Source organism: Barbus barbus (genome assembly GCF_936440315.1).
Source record: "Barbus barbus genome assembly, chromosome: 9".
Classification (NCBI taxonomy): Eukaryota; Metazoa; Chordata; class Actinopteri; order Cypriniformes; family Cyprinidae; genus Barbus; species Barbus barbus.
In genome coordinates this window covers 13,487,185-13,512,516 of record NC_136737.1, presented here as the reverse complement: position 1 = coordinate 13,512,516, position 25,332 = coordinate 13,487,185, and the positions used below count along the sequence as shown (strand labels likewise).

The following is a 25,332-nucleotide window of genomic DNA, read 5'->3' as shown; positions in this document are numbered from 1 at the left end:
CTGTGAGGCAACTGTTCCAATACAGATAGAGGGATGAAACTCTAAAAGTGCTGAACTTCTTAGCTGGTAAAACATGTATGTGTTGAAACGGCTAATAATAAGTTTAGTTTAACTAGTTTTGTCTCATATTCATCTTTTAATCATATTTGTAAATGTCTTGACTCCACAGCCAACAGAGCAATTTTGTCTTTACTGTTCCAATACTTATGGAGGGCACTGTATATAATATTTTTTCAAATCAAATATTTTGTATTATTTCTATATTAATAAACTATTATTATATTAAAATATACATTATTGTTATATACCTATATAAATATTTTAGGAGGTATACAGTCAAATATACATGTACATACTGTTTAATATAAAAATGAGAATTAATGTATTTTAACAAGATTAATTATTAATTATATTTGCATTCATTTTGTACACAATGATATCATATAAATTAATATTATGTATTATTAGTAATATTAATAATTAATAGTATTATTTTTATTTAAATTTATATATTTAATTATTTACTTATGAAATACATATTCTGTAATATTTTAAAATGTATAAAAATCTGTCAATTAATATTAAAAATGTTTGTGTGTGGGGGTGTGTATATATATATATATATATATATATATATTGTTTATTGTTATAATTATTAATTGTTATATACCTATATAAATATTTGGGGGGGTATACAGTCAAATATGTATAAAACATGTCAATTAATATTAAAATAACACACACAAACAATAACACACACAAACAATAATACTTTTATACAGTTTTGAAAATAATATAAATTAATAATTGATAATAAATTAATATTATAATAATGAAAAAAATAAAAAAATAAAACTATATATATATATATATATATATATATATATATATATCCCTAAAAATACTTTTATACAATTTTAAAAATGATATAAATTAATAATTAATAATCAATTCATATTATAATAACAATATACAGTGGTGTGAAAAAGAGTTGGCCCCCTTCCTGATTTTTAATTTTTTTGCATGTTTGTCACACTTTGTTTCAGATCATCAAACAAATTTAAATATTAATCAAAGATAACACAAGTAAACACAACATGCCGTTTGTAAATGAAGGTTTTTTTTATGAAGGGAAAACAAAATCCAAACCCACATGGCCCTGTGTGAAAAAGTGTTTGCCCCCTCCGCCCCTCCACTCCACATGTTAAAACATAACTGTTGTTTATCACACCTGAGTTCAGTTTCTCTAGCCACACCCAGGCCTGATTACTGCCACACCTGTTCGCAATCAAGAAATCACTTAAATAGGACCTGCCTGACAAAGTCAGAGGTCAAAGTGAAGTCAATATATAATATATTATATTGTATTATATTACATAGTGAAGTCTTATAATATATATATATATATACCTCCACACAAATGATATGAATATAATAAATAACTTAATAATACACATACATATACTCTTTGTTTTCACTTTTATATATATTTTTTATAATTCACACACAGTATCCTTATCTGCATTCATCTGGTGTGTTTATGTGTCAGTCTGGGCGCTTCATGTCATGCTGGCTGTTTCAGGATGTTTATAGTGTTGTGTAAGCGCCTGACATTCCTCGTCGGCACTGATTGTGTCCGCAGCGTCTCTCAAACACAGCCGTCAGTCCGCAGCGCCTCTGAGAACTGACTGCTCTCATTATCGTCAGATGCCCAGCCCAGCCACGACCTCAGGACAGGGTGGGCCAGCTCTGACAGACGCCCCACACACTTCTGTGTGATGACTCTGCACATTACACACCCTCACCAGACTCACATTATCACATTAACGTTGGGATTCTGGGGGACAAAACAAAAACAAAATCTTACAATAGTAGAGCTGGAAAGTTGGCAGAGGCTTGCGGTCTCTAGGGGTTTAAACAAGGACGCAGCGTACATAAGCGTACCGTATTACTTTCCCTCCGAGAGAGGGTAAAACAAGGTGAGACTGACGTCACCTGTCATGTGTGCCAAATACGCTGGGACAGGAAGATGGAATGAGAAGCGTTAAAACATGAATCAGCAAACATTTTGCTCTTACATCAGCCTGGCAGAAAGTCCATATCAGGATACTGCCGTAAGACTGTGATTCAGCAAAGTCAGAAATACCCTCAACGCAGCAACATGTTATAAAACACGACAACAAAGCTGATGATATCCGTTATGTCCTGTGAACTCAGGTCAACTTTGCAAACATTTATACAGGGAATCTGAGGCAACTTTTATGTAGAATCTGAATAGACTAATGAACGATGTTAGTTGTTCTGGAGATGTGTTTACAATATATATTTAACATGTTAAATATTTTAATATAGGATTTTAAAACTTGGACGTTTGATTAATTTTCACAAATCTGTCATTTTCATGAATCAGTTCAAAACACTGATTCATTACATTACTCAAAAATGTCTGAAGTGCTGACATGACATGTTTTTGTAATAATAAAAAAAATATTGTTAGATTGGTCCATATAAATATAAAGTGGTCCATAAAATGTAATAAACTAATATTAAATAGTGTTAATTGTTAATATTAATTACCCATGTTAATATTATTTAACCTTGAAAATGAGTAAAACACAGAGCAGATTTTTGAACTTGTATGTTAAAAAAAGATTAAAAGCTAATAATAAATCATACAACTGTAAAATTAAAATAAATAAATAATTTTAAAATAAAAACACTAATACAACACTTAAAAAGATTAAATATTTTGAACTGATATATATGTCTGATGTAAAAATGAAAATTAATATCAAAATTAAGAATAATAAGGGGTCTGACAAAAGCTTTCTCTAAATGCTTTTAAATTATTTTATCGGCAATTTGGTTTTGAAAATAATCGATACCAATAACCATATTTGGTTTTGAAAATAATCGATACCAATAACCATAAAAATGCTTAATATCGGTGCCGATAATCGGTTGACCCCTAATTATAAATTAATATTAAGCAAAAATTATGTCAATGTACCAAAGAAACATATTACATTTTTACTACATTTTACTTTGAGAATTAAACAAGCTATATAGTGAATATCTTTAAAAGGCTGAAAATATTGATTTATTAATACTGCTTAGCTCTTATTGTTGTATATTAATGACAACAAATCTTTAGGCAATGAGTATTCACAAATCTTTTGGATTATTGTTGTGTTCAAGATTGTGAATCAAGACTGTATTTATATAATTCAGGTTTGTATTGCACAGTACAGCATTCAAGTGTATCAGAATACATACGTTTTAGAATAATCTACACAAGTATTTGAGTCTTAAGGCATGAAGAATAGAAATTTCACTGGCAGTTGGAGGGCAGAATGTTGTTTTAAGCAGATTTCAGAGACGTACAAGTGCTCATTATGACAAAAATCCATCTTCATCTCTGACACTTTCTGTATTTTCCTCCTACGGATGAAAGTGGCTTCTGAATCATCGCTGCTTTAGAGCAAGAACAGAGAGTGCACACTTGCCTTTGGATTCTCAACAGGCTCTGCGTTCTCTGCCTCCGTCCTCCTTTGCTCCTGCATTATGATTTCTTTTAAGTATTCGTTCACCTTGAAAATGAGTAAAACACAGAGGAGTTTTTGAGCTTCTACATGCTTAAAAAAATCACTGCCATTCTTTTCACTACAAGTGTATTTATATTATATTATTATAGGGTTGCCCAAACTGGGGATCGTAAGGGAATAGCAGAGAGTTTATGAAAAGCTAATAAACAAATTAATCATTTAAAAATTAAAACAAATAAAAAATAAAACATTTAGTAAAAGAAGATGAAATTTGTACCTCCTGCGTGTCATGTGACCATTAACCAACATTAGACAATGGAAAACATGCAAATATTAAATTGAAGTCACAGAACACTTTAAGTAAATATTTTAGGTTGAAAGTGTTTAACTGACAAAAATGTAAAATAATATCATTTGATATTTTATTGTATTATATTAAATTATATTATAGGGTTCAATATTTTAGGTTGAAAGTGTTTAGCTGACAAAACAAGTAAAAAAAATATTTTATATTATAAATAAATAAAACACAATTTTTTTTAAAAACGTTTTTGTGTACATAATATATGTGTGTACTGTGAATATTTATTTTGTATATACACACACACGCTGTTACAGAACATGTGGCTGTAGTGGTTCAAAGAATGAATCGGAAAACAACGAGGCATCAACACACTTCTTCCTTTAATAAACATGTAGACAGGACGATGAACCAACACAAACTGAGAGCTTTTAAAGGAAACAGGAACAAAGGAGTAAATGAGATAATTAATTAAAAACAGGTGACAGGACTCCACAATGATTACTAATTAACTAAATGACAGGAAAACCCAAATAAGGAAAAACAGGAACTGAAAGAAAAACCAGAAAAACCCTAAACTCCTGACATTACTCCCCCCTCGCGGAAGGCGCGTCTCGCGCCGTAACAGTTCTACCAGGGAGGGTGGGCGGGTGCCTTGGAGGCCGTTGCAGGACCGGGACAAGGGAGGCCTCCAGGGCGGATCGGTGGAGTGGGAGTCCTGCGGCCATGGCGGATCAGGAGGCTCAGGCGGCCATGGCGGAATATGATGCTCGGGGAGCCATGGCGGATCAGGAGACTTGGGAGGCCATGGCGGATCAGGAGACATGGGAGGCCATGGCGGATCAGGAGACATGGGAGGCCATGGCGGGACTGGAGACTCGGGAGGCCATGGCGAGACTGGAGACTCGGGAGGCCATGGCGGATCAGGAGACTCGGGGGGCCATAGCGGGACTGGAGACTCGGGAGGCCATGGCGAGACTGGAGACTCGGGAGGCCATGGCAGATCAGGGAGTCTTGTGGCCTTGGCCCTAGGCCCGGCCACGCAGGCCAGGGGAATATAGCCCCCCCCCCAAATAAAATCTTTTGGGGAATTTTCCCCTCTAGGAGCCACATTGGAGGAACAGGCTCTGTAGAGCACTCAGGAGGAGCGGACACTTGGGGACGCTCTGGAGGAGCGGGCTCTAGGGGGCGCTCTGGAGGAGGGGGCTCTTGAGGGCACTCTTGAAGCGCAGATTCTTGAGGGCGCTCGGGAGGCGTGAAGAAGGAGAGCTGGACGGGACCAGCGGAGACGCAGGAGGGCGCTCTTGCAGCGCGGACACTTGAGGGCGCTCTTGCAGCGTGGACACTTGAGGGCGTACGGGAGGCGCGAAGCTGGATAGAACCAGCGGAGACGAAGGAGAGCTGGACGGGACCAGCGGAGATGCAGGAGGGCGCTCTTGCAGCGCGGACACTTGAGGGCGCTTGGGAGGCGCGGAGCTGGATGGCACCAGCGGAGACGAAGGAGAGCTGGGCGGAACCAGCAGGGGCTCTGGAGGGCTGGACGGAACCAGCGGGAACTCAGGAGGGCTGGACGGAACCAGCGGGAACTCAGGAGGGCTGGACGGAACCAGCGGGAACTCAGGAGGGCTCTTACGAGGAGCAGGCTCTGGTGAGAGGACCGGAACAGAAACTTCAGGGGGTATCGCCCTATCCAAAAGTGACTGCTCCTGGTAGTTTGCCAGTTGGCCCGACATAGCCGCGGGTAATGGCACAGACTTCGCTGCGGGCGGAGCCGTCTTCGTCACGGGCGGGACCCTCTTCGCCGCGGGCGGAACTGGGCTGAGAACAACTCCAGTGCTGATGATGGTAAGGGGAAGGTTGGAGCTGGGCAGGCGGCTCGGACTGTTGGTGCGGTATGTGGAGGTCCTTGGCGGGAAGTGAGCTGGCGCGACGTGACATGCTTCAGCGGAGACTGGGCAGCGAGACTGAAAATCTTTCACTGCTTCCACTTCAAAGAGTGATCCATTTAGAAATAAAATAAGATTAATTAATTTGACCAGGGGAAAATCAGAAACTGGAAGCTCACATCTGATTGTCTCGCTGTCCAGCCCCAGCAGAAAGCACGCCCCCAAAGAGGCATCAGGCCAGCTCAGCTGGTGAACAAGCTCAATGAAATCTTCCACATACCGCTCCAACTTCCAACCAGCCTGCCGCAAACCCCACAGCTTGTTCTCAGCCGTCCGGATTTCTGTTGGGTCCTGTCTTCTGTTACGGAACATGTGGTTGTAGTGGTTCAAAGAATGAATCGGAAAACAACGAGGCATCAACACACTTCTTCCTTTAATAAACATATAGACAGGACGATGAAGCAACACAAACTGAGAGCTTTTAAAGGAAACAGGAACAAAGGAGTAAATGAGATAATTAACTAAAAACAGGTGACAGGACTCCACAATGATTACTAATTAACTAAATGAGAGGAAAACCCAAATAAGGAAAAACAGGAACTGAAAGAAAAACCAGAAAAACCCTAAACTCCTGACACATGCATGTATATATTTATGAAAAATGTTACGCTTATATATTAAATATATTTATATATGATATAATTTATAAGAATATGAATAAATACATGTAAATATTTCCAAAATATATGCTGTATGTGTGTGTGTCTTTATACATACATAATAAATATACACAGTACACCCAAAATATTATGTAAACAAAAACTTTTATTTTGGATGCGATTAATCACGATTAATCTTTTTACAGCACTAAATATATTATATTATATTATATTGCTAAATGGATTTTTAAGAACTGTATTTGCTGATTTGTTGTATATATTCATAGCTTGTATTGTTTATGCCGAAAGTAATTCATTAAATGATTATCAAATTTTAAGAATAAATATGAAACTCAACATTTTCGTAAACCGCATGATATAAAATCACCAAAAACCCTCATGCAAACTCTTTCAAATGTCCAATTAATATCGTTATGACAGGAAGTCAAAAAAAAAAAAAAACCCTGAAATTTCTCTGCAGTCCCTCGTGGCCTGTTTAGCATGTGTGTGTACATGTGCAGTACTGTCTTGATTTAGGCTGCCTGTACAGCTGGCCTGCAAGGGAATGTAAACAAAAGTCCTGGCACGCCCCTTCACTGACACTCAAAGAAGCCCTCAGAGATCATAACATATTGAAGCCATGTGCAACAAACCTCTGTCTATATATAAGATGATGATCGGGCACAGTAAACGTATTTGCATTGCATTATGGGTAAATTTAAGATTCATAAAAGCACAAAAATACCTTATTCATCCAGCTGGTGACTGCATCCTCTGTGTCATAGGGCACATCTCCGTCTGGGTAATCGGTGGAGTATTGCTGCATGCAGGCCATCACCTTCTCCACACTCACCGTCTCTACTGTATAAGCCATCATCAGCGTGTCAATCATGGCCAGGTGGGCGCTCTGTGAACGGCAAACAATTAAAACATTGTTAAATTGCTGACACAGGCCCATTCTCCTGAATATACATACTGACAAATGTCACTTTCTCAGTTGGCAGTTAGTCATTCCTCTCTAGAAGTTGTTGCCTTGGAAACGGCAGCATCGCTCCCCGTTGCTCGACCCAATTAGATATAATCTTTACTGAGATAGGACAGTCGCTCCTGCTGGGGGCCCGTCCTCTCGGCCTCAACATTATAAATATACTATATCACACGAGACAAGCAAAACTGACAGGTGGGACCTCTCCTAAAACGAGCTATTAATTTATTTTTTTTAATTTTGGCTACAGTTCTGATTATTCGTAACAATTCCTTAAGGGAATAGAGTAGTTCACCCAAAAATGAAAATTTGCTAAAATTGCTGAGTCTAAACAGCTGATAAAAACATCACAATAATCCACAAGTAATCCACGTCTCCATTCCATTAGCTAATGTTTTGTGAAGTGAAAAGCTGCATGTTTGTAAGAAAACAAATCCATTATTAAGATGTTTTAACTTTAAAACTTCGCTTCTGGCTATAATCCATAATAACGCTTCCTCCAGTGAAAAAGTCCATCCTCAGTTGTCCTCTTACATGAAAATCTACTGATGTATTTGTTTAGAACTGAGTTTGGACCATTTTCTTTTGTAAACTGTGTTTGATGAACGGTGTGTGCATAGTTCTCTCCTGATTCAGACGAGATTTTCACTGGAGAAAGAAATATTATAGATGGTTGAAAACATCTTAATGTTGGATTTGTTACTACAAACACTGCAGCTTTTCACTTCACAAGATGTTAATTGATGGACTGGAGTTGTGTGGATTATTGTGATGTTATCAGCCGTTCAGACTCTCATTCTGACGGCACCCATTCACTGCAGAGCATCCATTGGTGAGCAAGTGATGTAATGCTAATTTCTCCAACTCTGTTCTGAAGAAGAAACAAACTCAACTGCATTATATATATTAAAGATCAAGACTACATTAAAGGAACACTCCACTTTTTTTGAAAATAGGCTCATTTTACAACTCCCCTACAGTTAAACAGTTGAGTTTTACCGTTTTTGAATCCGTTCAGCCAATCTCCGGGTCTGGCGGAAGCATTTTTAGCTTAGTTTAGCATAGATCATTGAATCGGATTAGACCATTAGCATCTTAGACCATTCATTTTGAAAGTCTTTTTTTTGTTCCTGTCTGTTTGTCCCGCGGCATGGAAGTCGCCACTCGTCCTTCTGCCCTAGCCCACGACATGTCGGCGTGGGAGTTCGGCAGGTTCGCCGCGAGTGCTGCGAGTCTGCTGGCTGCGAGCACCCAAGCCCGCCGATTGCGGGAGATATCCGCCGCTGCCCATGGCTATTCCAAGCCAGCCGCTCACTCCAGCCTGCCGTTCGCGGGGGATTGATGCCGCCGTCCGCGGGGAAACCCAACCCTCCGTCCGTAGCTCCCTCAAGTCACGCCGCCGTCCGCGGGGAAAGCCAAACCGCTGTCCGCGGCTCTACCAAGCCCGTGGATCCAGTCCACATCACAGCCAGGAGTGCTGTGCCATGTCCCCAGAGTCATGGATTTTTAAATCTTGTCGCGCCCACAGGAACATTTTAATTTACCTTGTCTTGTCTTGTCTTGTCCACGGAGACTCGTCTGGGGCAGGCGGAAGTGGAGGCGGTTGCTGAGGGACCCTGTGAGGGCCCCTGACTCCTTGTTATTCCCAGAAGAAGCCTCAGCTTCCAAGAACAGCCCAGGAGGGCTTCCTGTTCCTGTGGGCTGTCCTGTCCTGTTCAGTTCTGTTCCTGTTTGTCTAGAAGGGTTCCGGCTGGAGTGAAGAAGACCACCTGCCATGGCCTTCTGAGCTCCCAGCTCCGCCATGGCCTCCATCTGTCTGTTCCGCTCTGGAGGTCCCCGTCTTGTGTTCCTGTCCGTGTCTGTCCTGAGGGGCCTCCAGAGCGCCCACCCCCCCTCCCTGGAACTGTTAAGGCTCGGGACTTGTCCAGCCGTGTACGTCTAATTATCTATGATTATCCTGTGTATTTATAGTCCTGTCTCTTCAGTTTGATTTCGTCTGGTCTACACATTACTCCCCGGTGTTCCTGTCTGTGTCAGCCTTGCCTTGTCTTGCCCTGCCTTGATGTCTTCAGTAAAGACTGTTATTTTGAGTTACATCCTCGTCTGCGTGTTCCTTGTTCCTCCCTGCTGTGTGCACCGTGACAGTGTGTGTGTGTATTTATATATATATATATATATTTTTCCTACATTACATCACATTTATCATTATGAATTAACATCGTTTATGCTGAATGCTAAATCTTCTTCTAAGTTTTTGTTTACGCACCTGACAATTATTGTTTTTCTTTCTTTTTTGAGCGCACACAATTCCTGTTTGATGAATGCTAAATCTTACACATTCCTTAGCACTGCACTTTTTGCTGCCTGGGAAACTTTCTGGCCTTTCACTGTAAATCTGAGTGTCTGTTAAGATGAACAGGTAGTTCAGAATGTCACTGCACAGCTTTTCTGTCACATCTGACGTGTATGAATGCAGTTCAGTGGAAAGATGTGCTCTGACGGATCCCAGCGACATTGAGTTATGCTGTTCAGTCAACAATTTCTCTCACTTGAGTGGGTCTGATTTCCTCTCCACATGAGCTGTGACACTCCTACGTCTCATGGAGAAAAAAAACAGAAGACTGTCTGTTGCATAAGAGCTGAGCTGCTCGTTTAAGCTGATTAAATTTATAAATCCTTTTATTGATTAAACATTTTGCAGTCTGAATGGTCAGAGCGTGCGCAATGATTTGATCTTCTGGCTTGGGTTGAAGATCTGTTCATAATGTCTTCAAACGAGAGATCAACCACTTATTGGTTTATTAATTTTTGGGATCAGCAAGATGGGGAATGAGATCGACTTATGTTGCCTGTTGGATTCGAACCTGTGTTTTTCATGTGATCACCAATGTATGGAGTGAAATTTACCCATTAAATGTTTCTTCTCTGATTTCCCCAAAGAAAGTATTTTCTAATCATATAATATTCACGCTCCCGTTGAAGATCTAAAACAAACAGCCCACAAATACAAAATTAGGTCGTTATATAATGCAAAACCCATGTGTCCAAAAGCAACATTTTCATATTCATCCGTCCTTGCAGAAAGGAGAAACTGTGCCATAATGAATTTCTCATAAAGCTCTGCCCTGTGTTTCCACTCCCAGCAGTCATTGCTCTTCACAGCATCACAAATGTACACAGAAATACTCACATCTGGGTAGGGCTGTACAATTAACAACAATACAACCAAAATCATTGCTTAGTGTGATTATCAAAATGCAAAGATTGGCATTTAACTGAATAAATGGGGAAGTCGTGGCCTAATGGTTAGAGAGTTGGACTCGTAATCCAAAGGTTGCGGGTTCGAGTCTCAGGCCTGCAGGGATTGTAGGTGGGGGGAGTGAATGTCCAGCGCTCTCTCCACCCTCAATACCACGACTGAGGTGCCCTTGAGCAAGGCACCGAACCCCCAACTGCTCCCCGGGCGCCGCAGCATAAATGGCTGCCCACTGCTCCGGGTGTATGTTCACGGTGTGTGTGTGTGTTCACTGCTGTGTGTGTGCACGATGGATGGGTTAAATGCAGAGCACGAATTCCGAGTATGGGTCACCATACTTGGCAGTATGTCACTTCACTTCACTTTCACTTTCACTAAATACTGTATATGTGCTGCATGTTTTGCCAAAATGTTGTAAATATATCAATATGACTAATTTCCTTTTTTTAATGGTATAATTATATTTATACATAATTACAACAATTGTGGCCAAACTGTGCAACCCTATAACAAACAAAGCAAACCTGGAACCTGCAAAGAAATAAAGAAAGAAAGAAAGAAGAATTTATCTAAAAAAAAATCCTGTGCATCCCTACAAACAAACAAAGCAAATCTAGTGCTTGAAAGAATTTATATAAAAAAAAGTCTAAACATTTATTCAAATAAATAAATAATTTGTGCAGCCCTACATCTGGGTGAGAAAACATTCTATTCTATTCTATTCTGGTGCCTTAAAATATTAGCTTTAATTAGGGATGCATGATACTAGATTTTGGCGATATCCGAAACGGCCAATGGCGATATTTACATTTTAAGTCATTAACGGCCGATTTCGATAACTTTCCAATAATATCATGCATCCCTAGCTTTAATATATTAAGTATTGCTTTACTACAGCTAGTTAAACCAATATTTGGCCTGTAATGCTGATGGGACATAATATAACAATTAAATACCCAATTTAAAGTCATACATGATTAAATAATTCCTTTCCCACAGTCAATTTAAGGAAACCCACTCATCCTTGGCCTAAATTTAAGGCTGGACAATGCTGATGAGACATACCAGCCGTGACCACTAAAAAACAGCACTGACACGTTAGAAACGGCTCTTTGTAAACAGGCTTTTGTTGGAGTCGGGCTGAAGACATTCTCCTCTGGGGCTCCCTTGCCACTCTAGGACCGCCTGAGACTAAACCGCACACAACCACACTTGATCAACCTGCTTAGACATTCTCATTCGAAAGCCAAAAGGCACTTTAAATATGGCAAGCATTTAAAGGTGCCATAGAATGCCTTGATACAGTATTTTAAATTGTTCTCTGATATCTACACAGAAGGTATGTGGCTTAGGTAAGGGCAAAAAATCTCCAGAAACGATTTTACATGTCCATTTACAACCCTAGGATTTCTCCCTAGAATGAAACGGTCTGTTATTGGCTTATTTGGCAGGGCCATGAATAATAATGAGGTCTGCTCTGATTGGCTGTTTCACAGTGCTGCGCAATGTTGAGCCCTGCTCTGATTGGCTGTTTCACAGTACGGCTCATCAGCAAGAAGAAAGCACAGGGAGGAAAATATATATTTAAATACTTTCTCTCGCAGTTATATCGTCGGGTAATTATACTGTATATAAAACGCGGGCATCAGGGAGCCGTTATTAATATGCGAGGCATTGAAACTGCTTTTGAACGATCCATCGATCGCGTTATAGTTTCACTTTCAAGAGACGCGATCACACAAACTATGTTTACATTATGGAGCAACAGTACTTACCACACATTTCACAAGATCAGATGCTTGTCAGTGGTGCTCAGGATCTGTAAGTCATTCGCCATCATCCTCATCTCTCCTTACTGAGAGTGAAATCTTATGTACTGTAACAGGCTACCGCTAGCAAGGAGCTAACCATGTCCCTTTAGTGGCTCGCGTTATTTGCTTTCTGTGCCTTTCTGAATACAGACACCAACCCATCCCTGCACTTCACACCCCCTGCACGGCCTGGGACATAACATTTATTGTGTTATTTTCGCTGTTGTCCGCGCTTGTTTATTTACAATACCTGCAGAGCTTCTGATGGTTCGGCCGGCTTAGAACAAGGGCGGGTTTATGCAAATGTTGGGGCGTAGTGATCCGGACTGTTGCGTCACAGTCGGTGTTATGTTCTGATTCGCCTGTTTTTCAGTGGTCTTTTTTAATCACGAGATTTACATATGAAGGAGGAAACTATGGTGTTTGAGCCTCACTGTATGTCATTTCCATGTACAGAACTGTTATTATTTAAATATGCCAGGGTAAAGACAGTTTTTCATTCTATGGCACCTTTAATGTTTAAGATAAGAGAAAGTGATTTCCTTTCATGTTGAGGTACATTTTATCTGCAGAATCTGATTGGTGAGGACAAAAACATCATAGCTGCCAGCCAAGAAAGACACAAGCTAAGCAAAAGGCCTGAATAATGCTGATATAGCTTTGTGCAACCTTTCCTTTTAATCCTCAATTTGAAGATTACTTTTACCTTGGCTTTTTGGGATTTAAATTGCACTTTGCACTAATGGATCCACCTTGCAAGCACGCTGCCTCCCGCCTTTACAGGGCATTGCTATGGCAACAGAGCATGTGCGAGCAGCAGGGAGAGGGAAGCGTCAGGCCGGGATGCCTGCGTCTCTTGCAGAGCAGAGCTACAGCTCGGTCTGACACACAGCAACACTGAGGCTGCCAAGAACTCTGTGAGCATCTTATTATGAGCTACAACTTTCAGCCTGACCGTGACTGTTTGCGACGATGCAGCACGTTAGGATTTGATTGACAACTTTGTGGGGATTAATGTGTGAATATCAACAGAAAGCAGAATAAGCAGGAGCTGGAAGTATAAAAGTATAGTGCCGTGGCTTAGCAGTTAGCTTAGCACAGCATACATGCATTGAGCAGTAGTGCTCTTGTGGGAAATCCAAGTTCGATTTTGAGAAGAATCGAAGTAGGAAAGCAGGAAATACCCAATCACCATATGCACCCAGGGAGCCTGCGTCAGTAATTATAACACAGAATTAACTTGTTGTAAATATACCTACTTACAAGAACTTACACGTTCTTAATAGTTCACCCTAAAAAATAAAATTAGATTTCATTTACTCCTCATCAAGCATCCAAATGTAATATTATAGAGGAATTAAAATTACATTTCCCCAGTAAATCACAATTCTCTTTTGAAAAGATTCACGTTTAATTAGGAAAAATGTTAAAATACACAAAAGTAGGAAATACCCAATCACCACGTGTGCCCTGGGAGCCTGCATTAACACAATAACAGTAACTGCACAGAATGTTCTCAACTCAAATCCAAATACAACAACCTAATAACAAAAAGTAAAAGTAGTTTACCAAACATAATATTTCATATTATGGAGAAATTAAATGTACATTTCTCCAATAAATCACAACAATCTTTTGTAGCGATTCTCATTTTAATAGGAAGAATCTCAAAAAGTGAGAAAATAATCAGCATGTGTGCCCTTGAAGCCTGCGCCAGTATAGTATCAACTACTGCAGCAAATTTACTCGAATCAAATCTAAATACATGGACCTCATCACAAAAACGTAAAGTAGTTCACCCAAAAATATACATTTATTATTTTACTCACCATAAAGCATCCTATTATAATATTTAATATTATAGAAGAATTAAATGTACAATAACCTTTGGTAGAGATTTCCATTTTATTAATAAGAATCTCAAAATGCAGGAAATACCCAATCACCATGTGCACCCTGGAAGCCTGCGTCAGTATACTAACAATTACTACACACAATTTACCCAAATCATATTTAATTACTTAATTAGAACCTAACAAAAAGTACTGCCTCCATTCAAGATCGGCAAGCACTGATGCCAAGAGACGGGAAGTAGGTCAAGTGTGCATACGGTACTGGTTTGTGAATTATGCAGAAGTCTATGTCTCGAATGCAATAACTTTAGTTCAGGTTCACGCCATGCAGATGTATGTAAACTACATACTGTATGAAATAGGAGTTCTTGGACTGCTCAGAATTGAGACGTGAACTTTAAGCAATGTAGTCACTGCATTGTATTGCTGTTCATTTTCTGTATAAATTTAACAAGCGAGTGTTTTTCTCCGGAAATAAAATGTTCTCAGTGCCGTCACATTGTCAGTTCCCCACTGCGCATGTATGTAAATAACATCCATCCCTGAGGAGCCCACAGTGCTAAATAAGACTTTCTCTCTTATTGTCTGCCAGGGCCAGATATAGCATCATGTCACTGAGAGGCTGCATGCTTGCATCTCTGGTGTTATAATTTACACTTGTCAAAACATTCATTAGTCTTAATTAAGCACAATTCATTCTCAGAGTAACGATGCAGGGGTACTGATCTCTGTGGACTGAGCAATTTGTACCAACATGAAAACACAATCTCATTACACACCGAAAAACTTGCAAAATTTTGCTATATATACACACTATACTCAAATGAATAAACACACATTAAAAAAAATATATATATATTTTAAATAAAAAAATCTAACCCTTAATTTAAGTAAATTTGAAGTAAATTTTTTTTTCAAAAATATTAATATTATTTAAATAATTTTACGTTTGTGTATTTGTGTGTGTGTTTTTTTTCTGCATGTTGTATCACATCTACAGGTGCTGTTTGATTACCAGACTGATATAAAATTAATTAAACCCTGAACACAAAGCCTATTATGATTTTTTTTCTCACTGTGGCGTGACTATGTGGGTGAGAGTGTGAGCTGCGTATGTATGTATTTCTGAGTGAGTCTATAATGTAGAATGAATGCGGGGTTGTGTGTGGGTGGGCGGCAGCTGCAAGAGCACATACAATTCTTCAGAAAAGTGTGAGAGAGAGAGATGATGAAGCAATAAAGACATTTTCCATACACGTTTGAATTAAAGAGTTACATTTCCAAAACTTCCTATACAGTCCATCCAACCCATTTATGCAAACTAAGAATGTCATTATGATGACAGAGCTACAAATACATTAACATATCACTGTCCAATCACAAGAGAGGTCATTTACATACATTAAATGTAGTAGTCTTAAAGGTACAGCAGCAAAAAAATGCGGTTCAATTATAAAGGTCAGCAAGAAAATGGATAATGTAAAACTAAATTATGACTGTTTTAAACCCTCATAAGCGGATTAAAATAAAAAATGAAGTGTAATTACTGACAAGGGCATTTCAATGCACAAGCAGATTTAACTCTGATCACCTGACGAAACTCTGACAGGTTTTGGCTCTCACACATCCAAAATAGAAGCCCAGCTGAATTATTGATGGTAAAGCGCCGCAGTCATTCAGTTGGTGCAGTCAAACCTTATTAATGTGTGAGGAACTTTCTGCAAAACAGCAGGACACTGTCATCACAACCAAAACACTGTCCCAACAAACAAGAAATAAGCTAAGCAAATGTCCTCTAAAAGTAGCCTTTTTAAATACAGAGAATGATATGAAAAATCAATGTTGGTCCATATCGATAACCAGTAACTGATATAATGTATGTAAAATGTTTAAATGTATGAAAATTTTGCCAACCAAAAGTATGTTCAAAAAAAAATAAAAAAATCAAAAAGAAAAAAAGGAAGGGGGTTCAACAAAACATTTTGGAGGACTGAAATCTATAATGGAAACAGTGTTGTATAATTAGTGTTTCATTGATGAGGGTAGGCATGGGTGATATGATCAAAATCTTATATCGTTCATGATATTAATGATTTTATTTCACAGTAACTATTCATTGTATACAGTTATTTTTGCTTTAAATAATGTGTTTATGATAGAATTTTTTTTTGATATCATAGAAATTTCATAATTCGTGTCACCAATGTCAAAAAACTAATCACAAAAAAGTACTACTAAACTAAATTTTAAAAAACAAACTGAAGACAAGTAAACAGTCAGCGATTAAATAATGATAATTACAAGCAATAGGACAAAAACTACAGTAGAACAAACCGATAACGGTTTTAAATGTAAAAATCAACATCGGCCCGATATGAAAAATTATGCCGATGTATCTTGCCGATAAGAGGAAGACATTAACTCGCATGTGCTCAGGGTGTGCTAGTGATTAGATTATGTCAACAGTGTGGCTCATTCTTGAAGCAAAGTTTTGGTTGAATCATTCACAAATGATTAGATTCACTCTTTTGGATCGCTGTATTCACTCACGTCGCGTTTGGTGTGTGGTAGAGTAAACAGTAATAGCACGTGCAATGGCAGCAGGCAGCCTCCCCCAGGTCCTAACGCATGTTCGGTAAGGAGTTTTAATCTGTAGGGGGCGCTGTTGGCCTACTTATATTTAAATTAAAAGTAAAATAGCCTACACAAATAACATTTAGACTGTGTTTCTGATTAAATAAAGCAGTAATTGCTAAAATAATTAGTATGTTTTGATTTAAATGTCAGAAGCTATAGCTTACATGAAAAAAAAAAATCACAAAACATACTTTTTATATATAATGATTTATTCATTAATGTGTAATATGTTTTATATTTTAAACAAATCATAAGCTCTAAAAGATTTTCAGAATTTTTACAACTTTTGCTTTAGACAATCTACAAACTGTTAACTCTAAAAATAAAATGTTAGGGTTTACACTGCATCTTTTTTGGGGAAAAAAATGCAGCAATTGATATATAGTTTATTTATAGTTATTTTCAAAGCTTCAATGTAGTCTGCTTGTTGTGTTATATCCTTATTTTGAATTACCTTGACTTTTGAGATTTTTTTAAAAGCTTTTTCCTCGTATTATTTCTGAACATATAATATCTATAGGACAAGTTTGTAGTTGTAGTTCATGCATCTTTTCTGCAAAGATAGCCTATTTAACAAGTGATTTGTTTAACATTTACATTATGTTGCATTATGCTGCACTTGGAATAGAATTTTATTTAACTGGAGGGTTAATAAAGAAAAAGTTACTTGAATCATGTTGTAGTTACGTTTTCAAGGTGACTACTTAAAAATCGTTAAAAAAAAAATCGAGAATCGGTCAAACATTCTGAAAAAATTGAGATTTAATTTTTTTGCCAAATCGCCCAGCCCTACCGCGATAGAAACTATCAATTTCAAATTCTCTACCGGTTGACAAATTTCTACCGGTTAATCATGTCTACCAGTATATCACCCACCCCTCATGAGGGTTTAGCTTCAGGGTTATGAGTTGAAAAGCTCCACAGAGTCGAAATATAGCAATAATAACTCAACGGAAGTGTAAAACCTGTCTACACTCAATTTATAATGTAATGACTGCAGTATTTCATCAAAACGGGTAAAGCCACAAAGCCGAAAAACTACACCCCCTGGAGCGCCAGGCTAAACAGGTTAAAAGTGGAGCACAGGCAGACTGACAGATCCTGTAGTCGGGCAGCTTACTGTTGCAGAGCAGACAGATGGACGGCTTTCTGACGCTAATGAGGATTTGTGGGCTCTGAGTTTGAGGTGCTGAAATGTTCATTGGTTCGTAGAGATCATGCTGTAAAGGTTTGGATCAATGAGCGCAGCTATGCGGTGGGCAACATGCTGATACAATAGCTTGGGGACTTGTAAAGAAATAACTACCAGCAGTGTGACATGATCATTTAATATAATTAAAATAATCAATTCGTCATGGGAAGCACAGAATGGAGTTACTAGTATCATTATTGGCACTATGCAAAATGGTTATTCACACAGCGCAGAGATTGTTTGTGATGATATGTGTTCGGTTGAGGATGAGGAAGCCAGAGGCACAGCAAACAGCGGCGCGGTAATTAAATATCAACAGGAAGTCGCTCACACAACAACAGAACTCTTTATATATTTAAAGCAGATGCTATGAGCCTGAAATACATCTTCAATTAAACAATGTGAACACACTGACAAGATAAAGGACATAAAACTGAGAGAGAAGGTCTATCCAATCCTGATCTTAGACCAGCTTTTGGTTTAAAGACAACACAAAACAACACATTTTACTTTTGTAACGTGATATATTCCCAGGGGTGAAGGATATATCTGCAGGATATTGGATAATGGTCGATATTTTTGTTCATGCATATTTCTTCTATTTTTACATTTAGATTAGCTCTGTTATCATCTGTCGCTCACTTAAAGCAGTGTTGTTATCAGTAACTAAAACTATTAAAAATTATTTATTATTTTTAAATAAATATTAAGGGTCACTGTCTGACCAACATAAAATGGACCAATTCAAATTGACCGTTCAAGAGTGGGGTTTATCTGCAGTCGTTGGTCAGATAAGTAACAGATTTAACCACATTTGAAAGTTGTGTTTTTTGCCATTTATGCATAATATTCAAGATCCACCTGTGTCAAGATCACTGAAATACGATCAGAAAGAGCATATTCTCTTACCATCTGAATGGGTTTCTTCTGCAGGTCTCTCTCGGTCACCAGTCTCTCCTGGTCGGTGACGTACAGGCCCTTCTGAGCCAGGGCCTGGATGACAGCGTCATGACCCAGCAGAGGTTTAACGGCGTCGCTCTTCAGAATCAGACTTCCTGCTCGGCAGTACAGCTCAGCTGACAGCAGCAGGGCCACCACCGGAGGCTTCAGGTGCTCCTGCTCATACTGGTCCCTGTAGAAGGGCTCGCTCAGGTCTTCTGGAACACTGTCTGCAAGAGGACAGAACCACAAGTAATGTTGGCCATTTTGTAACGAATATCCAATTTAGTGCTATACATTATAATGTTGTGATGCCTTAATTCACTTTAGCATTTAAAAAGATTTTAGTTGTTAGTAGGGTTTTTTTTTTCCAATCGTAATATCGGCTATTTATTTGTCATTGGCCATAACATGAAAACTGTTTTCAGATTATCACCGTTGGTATTTAAATCTAAATATATAATGTTCATCACATTAATCAGTCACTCCAGTTTTTGCATTTACGTGATTACAGAACACAGTGCAAAATCAATAAAAATGTTTGCAATCCAGCAAAATTTGCAATTTAACCACAAAATAATTGCAAAAGTACAAAAGTTTATTGCCACGTTTGTGTAACAAAGAAACATGCAGGAATGAGAAAATAAGACACAAAATTCACATTTTGTAGCATTTTTTTGGGCAATTTTATTTATTTAGACAAAATTTATCGGCTTTGGTTGGTTATTGGCTTTAATATAGAGATAATTATCAGCTTATTAATGTTGGTATTTAAAGATAAATATATTTTTGTAACTCTGTATAACTAGCAATTTAACAACAAAATAAATGTAAAAAGCACAAAAAGGTATCGGCATGTTTGTGTAACAAATAAACATGCAGGAATGAGAAAATAAGACACAAATTTCACATGTTCTAGCATTTTAAAAAGGTTGTTTTTTGTGTTTTTATTGGCAATTTTATTTATTTAGACAAAATTGTATAGAATTGTAATATCGGCTATTTATCGGTTATTGGCCATAAAATAAAAATCCTAAATACATAATATTCATCGTATTAATCAGTCCCTCCAGTTTTTGCAGGTCTGCGATCGCATAATACAATGCAAAATATACAAAATGGCAGTTTTTTTGCAATCCTGTATAATTCGCAACCATAAAATAATTGCAAAAAGCGCAAAAAGTTATTGACACGTTTGTGTAACAAAGAAACATGAATGAATGAGAAAATAAGACACAAAATTCACATTTTGTAGTATTTAAAAAGACTGGGCTTTTTTTGGCAATTGTATTTATTTAGACAAAATAGTACAGAATTGTAATATCAGCTTTTTATCGGTCATAATTATCGGCTTATTAGCATTGGTATTTAAACATGAATATATAAACAATTGTTTTCAAATTCTGCGATCGTCGAATCTGCAAAATGTCAGTTTTTTTGCAATCTTGCATTATTCGCAATTTAACCACAGAATAATTGCCGAAAGCACAGTACTACTGATATTTAACAATGAAACTTGCTAGAAAGAGAAAATAAGACACAAAAAATTACTAAATTTTCGCTGTATTTGCTTCTTTGTTCTTATTTTAAATAACAAAAATAAAATTAAATGACAAAGTAACTATATCTTGTTTTTCTTTAAATTATGTGTCAGAATTTAGTAAGACGTGAGAATAAACAAGCTTTTTGTTTCTTTTAGTAGTTTGTTTTTGTAGCAGCCTTATTATTAATTTCCCCCCAAAATTCTAGAAAGCACTACAAGATTTGATCACCAAAAACCACAAAAATATTGTGAAATCCTGGTGGGACTGATTACTTTCATATCAAGACACCTTCACTCTGTTATATCATAGACAGCTGAGCTGGTGAGATTTTTTTTTCTTCTGAATATTGAAGATCAAAGTACTTTTCATCTTCAGGATAGCTAAATATAGCTAAAGTTCGGTGTTTTCCAATCCTCTGTGCAAGTGTAATTTACTCTCACCCGGGAAGATGAAGGAAAGGAGAAAGCCCTTAAAGGAAGCGAGACATCAGCTACAAAATCAAAAATATCATTAACACGAGTTCTCACAGAAAAAATGGGTTCACAGATCCGAATGAGGTCACCGTATCCATGGAGAACGAGATGTTTAGCTATTTCTGGAGATGGGTGAGAGTTTGGGAGAACGCTTGTATCCTTATTACCTGCACATGCTTTCAATTTTCTGTGTTAAACCTGATTGTGGTAACGGCAAAACAGATTTAAACCATTCCATACCAATGAATGTCTTACAAGAGATGTTGACAATACGCAAAAACGTCAAACTTCGTAGCCTTCACAAAAGCTTTTAAAATGGGTCTATATGATAAAACAATAGATGGTATCAGAGCCGCAAGGCGTTGACGGTGTAAGTCAAAAATATGAGTGCCGGGCTGCGGTTGCCATGGCAACGATCGGGAGGCTGATCGATTCCCCTGCCGTACATATGTATCCAGGAGCTCCTCACAAGCCTCATCAAAGACAGATGGAGAGAGAGGAACTACACAGGTGCTGAGATTCTGTGCCTTAGAGCCTGACAATATGTTCAATATCATAATGATGATTCACTATGTTTTTGTCAGCGATATAAAATGAAGTGATTCCAATGTTTTTAATACACATTGTAATTAATTTCTGCAAATCAGTTGAAAATGTGCATTTCAGTTGATTTCATCTGTGAAGTGGCTCAAAAGTGAGTAAGATTAAATGATTAATTAGTGTCTTCAAAATTCACAGATGTTTTTGTGTGGTAAGTTTTCTTTTAAATATGTGTAGAAAACCACTGTTTTTAAATATATATTGTATTTGACTGTTTTTTAAATATATGTTGTTTATGTAATATATGTGTGTGTGTGTGTGTGTGTGTGTAATTAAAAACAATATGCAGACTGTTTTTAAGTACATAAATATAATTAACATATATTATCAAAACCCTTAAAAATGTTAAAAAATATATATTTTTTAAATTACATTTGAATATTTTGCATATGACATTTGCCTTAATATTGCTAAATATATATGATGATATGTTTATGATAAAAACACTAAATAATCCCACAGATTTCTACATATTTTCACACAGAATCTCTAAATGAATGTGGAAACAACATAAAGACAATATTTTACATATTTGTATTAAAATATTTAATTATATTTTTTACTATGTACTATGAATGAAGGCCAGTAACACCAATAGCAATGACTCACCTAAATTATTTTTTTTATTTATTTCTGGGATAATAATAATAATCATAAATAAATAGCCATTACAATATAATTAAAAGCATGCTTAAATTGATAATTATCATATTTTTATTTCTTATACAACTTTATCAGTATTTATTTATTTATTATGCTACAAAACATATTACACCGACCTTTTCACTTAAATTAATTATTCAAAAACTTATTATAATACATGTGAAATTTATCTGTGCCTTTTATATAGTGTGTTTGGTGCCGTTTCGGCTCTCGCTATCTGAATGAGAGCTAGCAGTTCATCTTTTCCATACATTGAAGTTTATTTCACGCATTTATTTTCACACTAAATAAGTGATAAATCCTTGGTCAGATTTCAGAAAGAAATGCGCTGTCAAGTAAGAACCGAACCATGCCATTAAATGACCAATTCATTATCTCTATCTTTCCCAACTGACCAAAATGGATCAATGGAAAGGCTTTTATGGACTTTAAGCTGACTACTCTCTTTCATTCAAACAACTGCTTGTATTTCATTTGAACTAGTCTGCTGGCACCATCCTTACATATGTTTAAAGCCTGCTACATTATGCTTTAAATATTACTAAAATGTGTTCATTTAATCATTCTTCGCATGGAGAAATGTAGGCTTTTATCAGTTGTTCTGTCATCTGACCTAAGGTTACACCTCAAGTCAACAAACGGGTCAATAACACCCTTAAGACCTGTCAATCAGCCTACTGAACATTACCATATCCTCACCCTGGAGTTCAGTGTCTTGTTCGTCGAATTTAAGGTCACGTTAAACCAAAGATGCTAAACAATAACCGCTCTGACAGCAAGAGTTGTCATCTGTGTTGTGCATGGGCCTGAAGACCTGATTGCACATTTTAATGAGACAAGAGGACCTAAAGGAGACCAGATGGCCGGTGGTCATCAGTAAGCCAATCACAATGGGTCTGTGCTGTTAAACTGAACATACAGCTCAACACTAGCTGTTGAATAAATCCGGATGTCAAGCGACAAGCGATGCGTTTGAATATGAATATGTAACTATGATCATAAGGTCAGATTCAGGATACAGTGTGAGCTGTGAAGATGAAATTAGGAGATGATTCATTTAGTCACATTGTTCACCACAGTGTCAATGAACACTTTTGAACTCTGTGACTCTGTGACATATATCACACTTTGGTTCTTGTTAATTGATATTCTGATATCAAATCAATCCCTTTGTGAAAAAGTGTGCTTCAGTGTGTTGTTGTACTTGTAGTGCACATTTCTTTTAAATTGGACTTGCAGATGTAATATTAATGAAATAAAAGGCCACTTAAGTGCACTTTCCTGACTGTTTCAAAACACACTTAAGTACACTTTTAAAATATCCACTTTGTAATAACGTCAAATTAAAAGTTTTACTTGTTAAATCATTGTTTTAATCATCTTTTGTCATGCTTTAATTGTGATGTGTTGACTAACATACTAAAGCACATTTAAAATACTTGTGTTTTATTCAATATTACATTTAAAGTTGATATATTTCGCAACTTCATAATTACAAATATGTAAATGAAAATATATTTAAACACATAATATATAAGCTTCAACAGAAATTACATTAAAATATATTTAAGTTTACCATAAATGCTTGTCAGTACACTCGGTAGTATGCTTTAGCCATATCTCAAAGGAAGTTCAACAAAATTGCATTTAATATCAATTTAAACTATAATACATTTAAATAAATCGCATGCAGTTAAGTGTCTGAAAACATAACAGTCAGTTCACACTTAAGTATATTCTTTTAAAATATCTTATTTCTGTAATAAGTGTTCTTTTTGCTAAATTTGCTGAAGTGTACTTCTTTTTCACAAGAGTCTGTTTTAGTTTCGACATAAATGCAAAAAAACATTGTGCATATATTATGCAAAGTGTATCATTTATAAATGATACATTAATTGGATAGTAGGCTAACCATTAGGGCATGCTAACAATACATGCTAACACAATAACACTGAATGATTAGCATATACATTTACGTGGTATTTACATGGTACTTCAAGGTACTACAATGGTATACCATGCAGTACTTGTTTTGTTAGTGTTGGGTAACATTTTACATTACAGCATTAAGTAGTGGATACAGATAATAAACAGTTACTTAACATGTAATTGTTTATTCATTTGTAGAATATTAACATTATGTAACATAATTTAATACAAAATCCTTTTAGGAGAATGCAAGAGCAAAATGCATTCACTAACACTCTGAATATCACATTTTAAAATGCATTCGTATTTAAAATGATATTTTTACATTTACATATTTGCCTATTTATAATTGATACCAAATGCATTCAATGCAACACATTGGAAATCAAATCAAGAGACAAAGATGATGTTGGAGGAAGAGAAACACGCCACCTACCTGTACCAAAGGCTTTGGCCACCAGCCATGTGAGGCTGGCTCTGATTTTAGCTCTGTTAAAATCATAATAATCGAAAGACTTGATGACAGGAACAATGAAAGTGTCTCTGGAGTCGTTCAGATCTCCCATATTCACTGCAGCAGAGTCACATCCAGCACTCACTCACAATGATGACATCTCTCCGAAGGAATTCAACTAATCAAATCGGACTTTTGCTTTTTTCTCTCATGCAAAGATCAGATTTTGTAACATGCATGTGTCAGGTCGCTGTTCAAACACTGGTTTGGGCTTCTTTTCACATCTATTTCGGGCCGATCCGGTAATAAAAGTGGGGTTCTGCCCATGGAGCTTCATCCATTCTGGTACCCTATTTGAATTCGGCAGTTTTTCTCCTTATTGATCCTTCATGTCCCGAGTTAGAAGAGGCGGTGGAGGTGTCGCTGTCTAAAAAGTCTTTGTCTTCTTCTTCAGGACGTCGCCATGGTCTGGCCACATGTTCCCATCTGGATATTTACGGTTATTCTCCCTCTACTATTCATCCAGCGTCCTGCGGTCTCCCTGCAGCGGTGTGGAAGAGTGAGCCTCTGCGCATGCGCGCTCCGCCCAACACGCCAACTACCGA

The 25,332-nt window shown here is 37.3% G+C and overlaps 1 protein-coding gene across 1 annotated transcript in view; it reads right to left on the bottom strand.

The window, feature by feature from the left end:
• LOC306875158 (calmodulin-regulated spectrin-associated protein 2-like) overlaps window positions 1-25,327 on the bottom strand; it is a 43,102-nt gene extending 17,775 nt beyond the window's left edge. The window contains exons 1-4 of the mRNA XM_079425597.1: window positions 24,710-25,327; window positions 19,035-19,294; window positions 7,137-7,298; window positions 3,507-3,590 (exon numbers count right to left, since the gene is read on the bottom strand). Of these exons, the coding sequence (XP_079281723.1) occupies window positions 3,507-3,590; window positions 7,137-7,298; window positions 19,035-19,294; window positions 24,710-24,839 (636 nt within the window). The 5' untranslated portion in view covers window positions 24,840-25,327. The remainder of the gene's footprint in view (window positions 1-3,506; window positions 3,591-7,136; window positions 7,299-19,034; window positions 19,295-24,709) is intronic.
• Between the last annotated feature and the right edge of the window lie 5 nt (window positions 25,328-25,332).